We start from the raw sequence: 5501 nt of genomic DNA, 5'->3' as shown, positions 1-5501 counted from the left end.
AGAGAAATGCCAAAGTGAATGACTCTAGTGGTGAATTTTGGCCCACCAATCTTGAGACTTTCAGCCAGAAACAAGAAAAATTATGATCTGGAGAACAAGATCTGATGGTCAAGGTTATACTAAGCATCAAACGAAGACAATCAAAATTCAAACAAAACTGCCAATGGAGTTGAAACCCAATGGATTTTACAAAGACAAAAAAAAAAAAGGCTTGACTCTGAAAATGAAGACCAAGATTAAATGAATATCAAAGTAATAACAAAGCAAAGAAAACAAGCCAGGTTAAGCTAAGAAACATGAAACCTAGGGATTGGACTTTATTCATCTACTCTATGCATTTGTTGAAGAAATGCTATGTGCCAAGGTAAGTGCTATGAATATATTTTTTAAAATGTGCTAGGTAAAAAGATCTCCAAATAAGGGAGAAGGACACTGGTTACTTCCTCTTCCCAACAGCACTCATCTGAAAGATTAGTTAGCACATGCCTCTCTCACTTTATTCACACTTCTGCTCAAAGATCCCCATCCCATCATTCTCTGCTTCATTTTCATCTTAGCGCTCATCAGTATCTGACACTGTGTTACACATTCGTTTATTGGTCTCTCTGTTCCAATAAAATACAAGTTCCAAGAAGACAGGAAGTATCTCTTCTGTGCACTGATGAACTCTTAGCACTATAAAATGCCTGGCATATAGCAACCGTTTCAGTAAGTATTTCTTTAAGAGAATGAATGATTTCATGGCTTTATAAAAACTTTAATAACAGAAGTATGCATATAATATAGAGCTTATGAAAAAAAGAGGAAAATGATTGCTTGTTTGGGGTCAGTTGAAGGAATAAAGGAAAATTCAGACAAATTTAGGGTTAACGTAGATGCAGAAAAACATTCTGAACAACATAAATTTCTGGCTACAACGACCAACCACAGCAAAAGAGTTCTTTCTTATTTTAAATGCTTATGATAGTTTTAACACTACAATAGGTTAGCCCTGTGCTGCTACCTAACCTATGTTTATAAGATGCATTTCACCATGTGATACAACAATTAAGAACCAAGATGCCCTACTACACAGCAAACTAAACCTAAACTTTCTCCTTGAATTTCAAGGCCATTTATAAAGCAGTACCAAACACTCTCTGCAACCTAACTCTTCAGCATATACCAGTGCCCCAATCACATAACCTGCCAAACTTTGGGCCAGGCCTGCTCCTTCCTCATGGCCCTTGTTCAGCCTCTGTATCTTAATTTGAATACTCTTCTTTTTTCTTTCCCACTAATTTCTGTCTGGTCTTTGAAGTCTAGCATAAGTCTTACTTCCTCCTTTAGTCATTCTCTGAAGTTAAATTTTCACATAAACCTTTCTCCTCTTTGAACTTGTGCTAGACATATAGCCAATATCATATTCTGTAACATATACCAGTTTTCTCTCTGAGCAGAATATAAGCAAGCTCTGTTTTACTTCCTACATGCACTTAGTATAATACCAAGGACTCAGGTACTCAATATACATATAGACACACATTTACATGTACTTGATTGGAAGGCTGATTTCTATTTTAGATAACCCATAACAATTGACTCCAATCATTACTTACCAGATCAATAAGGCTTTCTTGTATTCTATTTAGAGTTGTTCTTAGTCTACTACTACTAAGGCCAAGTCCTGTTGATTCCAACTGAAAAAGAAAAAAGAAAGGCTTCTTATATCACTGTGTAGATAATCTTGCACATGTTATATCTTCAAATTAACCAAGGTATTTGATGGGTTTTAACTCAGATACTTAGCCTTCACAGGGTTTCCAATTGTGCTTAAAAATTTCAACATTATCAAGTGAAGAAGTCAAATCTTAGCTCTCAAGGGAACCAAAGAACATTTATTTACCTGGCTGCATTCACAGGTCCCACTAACACCTATCAATCTTATGAATTATCAGGAGTGAGTTCACTAGAATTTCTTTCCAACAAGTTATTTTTAGTTACAAAACCTGAGATTTTAGATATTTAAAGATAGTACACTCTGTTACATTTAAGGTTTGCTGTGTTGTGTTTATGTAGAAGCATAACAATGTAAAGTGTTGCTAATTTATTTTTCTTACACAAATTAGAGACAACCTAAACCCTCATTCAAAAATCAATGAAATTTTCTGTTAGTCTTAATAAACAGTTCACAGTACAGAATTCTATTCACTACAACAAAGCCAAAGCATTTACAAAAACCTTCACAAAACAGCATAAATGAGAAGGGTGACTTAACTGTTAAGGCATGAAAAGCAGTTAGCTCCTTGTATGATGATTCAATTGATGAAAATAAATTTAATTTAGAGGTAATCATAGATATAGGCATTTGGAAAAATGTTAAAATGTTTTCTATGCGCCAATAAATTTAAAACATTATTTATTAATGTGAACTATAAAAGTCTCATTAATGCATTCATAGAAATTATGGATGACTCCATGTGTATATATAAACACACAAGCATGCACACCCATTTATTGTTCCTCTTCCTCTCCCATCTGAAATACAAGAATGAGAAACTTACAGGTGTCAGAAAGCCTCAAACTACAATAGTTGTGTGACAACACTGTATAATAAAACATGTTCTAATTTTATTTGCTAATTTTATAATACATTTTCTCTAGGTTTTATAAACTTCATTAATTTACTTTTCCTCTGTTTTCATTAACATTTAATATAATGGTTAGTTGGGTTTGCATCTACCACTATATTGTATTTCTTTTTTTTGTTCTATGATTCTTCTTTACTACCTATTGTGACTATATGAATATATTTTTAGAATTCTACTTTTCCTATTGGCTAAAGAGTTAAAATTCTTTGCATTGCTTTTCATGGTTGCCCTATGGATTACAATACACATCCTTGACTTTTCAGTCCATTCATTGTTAACAACGTACAGCTTTATACAGTGCACAGAAATCTCACAAACTTATAGGTCCATATCCTCCCCAAATGCCTTGTTACAGTTGTTGTATGTAATACATCTATATATATTACAAACTCCAAAAGACAATGTAATGATTTCGGTGTTAAACAGCTATATGGTTTATAAAGAAATTAAGTAGAAAAAGGAAAACATAATCTTTTGCATTCCCCAGGTAGCCTCCATTACCAATACTCTTCATTCTTTTTCTGAGGATCTATGTGTTCACCTCGTATCATTCCTTTCAGTCTGAACCACTTCCTTTAGGACTTATATTACATGTCTGTTGTGACAAATTCTCTTAGTTTTTTTTTTTTGCTTTTTATCTAAAAATGTCTTAATTTCCCTTATATTCTTTAAAGATGTTTTTGCTGGACATAAAATTCTGGATAGACAGTTTTTCTTTTCTTTCAGTACCTTCAAGGTATTATTTAACTCTCTTCTAGCCTCCACAGCTTCTTATGAGAGGTAAGCTGTTAATCAGATCATTGATCTCTTTTATGTAAGAAGTCTATTGTAGTTTTCAATAAACAATTTCATCATAGTGTACTTGCTGTACATTTCTTTGTGCTTGTTCTTCGTGCTGTTCATTTCACATCCTGTATCTGTGAATTGTTGGCCAATGTTTCTTCAAATATTTTTTTCTGCCCCATTCTCTCTTTTTCCCTCTCCATCTACTATTCCAATCAAAAGCAGGTTTGGCCATGTGATATAATTTAACATGTCAGTAAAACTCTGATCAGTTTTGTTTTGGAATATTTTTTCTCTGTGTTCTTCACTTTGAATAATTTCTATTGATTTTGAGTTCACATATTCTTTCCTCTGATGTGTCCATTTTGCTATTAAGTACATTAAGTATAGTTTTTTCATTTTCTGAAATTGTATTTTTCAGTTCTAGGACTTCCCTTTGGTTTCTTATTATTGTCACTACTAGAACTTCTATTTCTCTGCTGAGATGTTCATTCACTTAAAACATGTTTTGTTTCACTTCATTGAAGACAGTTATAATAGCCCATTTAAAATTCTTATCCCTTCATTCCAGTATCTTGGAGTCAGACTAGATTGATTTGGTTCTATGTATGTTGGGTAAAATCAGATTATATCATTAATTTGATTATGGATATTCTGGATCCTGTTAGTTTTGTCCCATAAATACTGTTTCCTTTATTCTCAGTATGCAAGTTTCCTGGCTGGGCTTGAACTATAAGCTGTCTCTTGTGCAACAGCTTTGGTCTCTGTTCAGATCATTTTTCTTTGACTGGGCTGCAGTCAGTCTGTTCCACATAAACATGGTTCGCAGATGAGTCAGAGATATGGGTAGGCTGAATTTGGGGATTCCCCTCTCTGGCTCTTTCCCTTCTGAGCTTCACTCCACTCTTTTTAGTGTTTATAGTTTCCTGACTCTACTTTTCTGGTTCCCCAGACCATAAAGACTACAGGTTTTTCCATGCTTGCCTCCACTTGTGAGCTGTGTGGACTGCACTTAGCCCTGGGATAAAAGCCAGGGGGATGACAATTATTTTTATAGTTATCCTTTCTTCCACCTGCAGACTAGCATGAATTCCCCACCAGAGTCTATCTGCTTCCTCTATTTACTTTCTAGTATCTTCAAATAGTTGCCTTTCGTATAACATGCAGATTTTATAGTTGTTTTTTGCAGGGAATGTCATTCAGTAAGGTGTTAGTGACTGTGGGAGTTAAATCATTTATTAAAAGCTTAGATACCAAATTACAGACTCTACAAAGAAACAGTTTCATTAATGAAAGGTAACCACAGTGAAACTTACAAATGGTTGTCAAGTAAGAACCTTCATAAGATCTACTTGGATAACAAATAATTAGAGCACTGATCTATGTGCTGTAAGCATCTACTATGTGCTTTCTACCATGTTAAGGTAAGCTACAGAATGGTCTTTGCAAAAGAATATGAACAGGAAAGATCAAGGAAAACATAACTCGAGAGGTGAATAATGGAAAGCTGGGGTAAGCCAAGATAAGGCAATATTATGAGTAACATTATTATAATAGAATCCAATGGATTAGATATAAAATAGAGCATGAGGTAGTTGGTTATAACCAGTTCTGTGAAGAGCAGGAGCTTCTGAAAGAATTAGTATAAACAGGAGGAATCCTTTGAACTAATGCATACACTATGTGCCACCCAGTCAATGATTTATAGAAGCCAGAACCCCTGAGAAAAAAGATGCTTACACTTCCATAACGAGCATCCATTTAAATTCACTCAAACAAGTCCCTTTCTTCTGGAAGAGAAGCAAGTGCAAGCATATACCCTGTTTTCCCATTCTACCCACTACCTGATTCCCCCTCTCCTGCTACCCTCTGAGACTCAACAGCTAACAGGACAATTTGGAGTATTTGTTTATTTTTAAGCATATGGAAATTTCTAGAATTTCTAATGGACTTGAGGAGCTTATTCTCTTAGGAAATCAAAAGCTATCTCTTCAATCTTATATGCATGCATATAACTATACTTTATACCTAACTATACTTTGTTAACTTTCTCAGGTTCTAGTGAACTCCACTGTACTATTTATTTAT

At 34.3% G+C, this 5501-nt stretch overlaps 1 protein-coding gene across 1 annotated transcript in view; it reads right to left on the bottom strand.

The window, feature by feature from the left end:
• The window catches only part of CCDC132 (coiled-coil domain containing 132), a 139247-nt gene that overhangs the window by 42454 nt on the left and 91292 nt on the right, over positions 1 to 5501 (bottom strand). Inside the window, exons 19-20 of the mRNA XM_012647392.1 lie at positions 1886 to 1914; positions 1599 to 1679 (exon numbers count right to left, since the gene is read on the bottom strand). Of these exons, the coding sequence (XP_012502846.1) occupies positions 1599 to 1679; positions 1886 to 1914 (110 nt within the window). The remainder of the gene's footprint in view (positions 1 to 1598; positions 1680 to 1885; positions 1915 to 5501) is intronic.

Source organism: Propithecus coquereli, unplaced genomic scaffold, assembly GCF_000956105.1.
Source record: "Propithecus coquereli isolate 6110/MARCELLA unplaced genomic scaffold, Pcoq_1.0 Scaffold108, whole genome shotgun sequence".
Taxonomy (NCBI): domain Eukaryota; kingdom Metazoa; phylum Chordata; class Mammalia; order Primates; family Indriidae; genus Propithecus; species Propithecus coquereli.
This window is presented reverse-complemented; position numbering and strand designations above follow the sequence as displayed.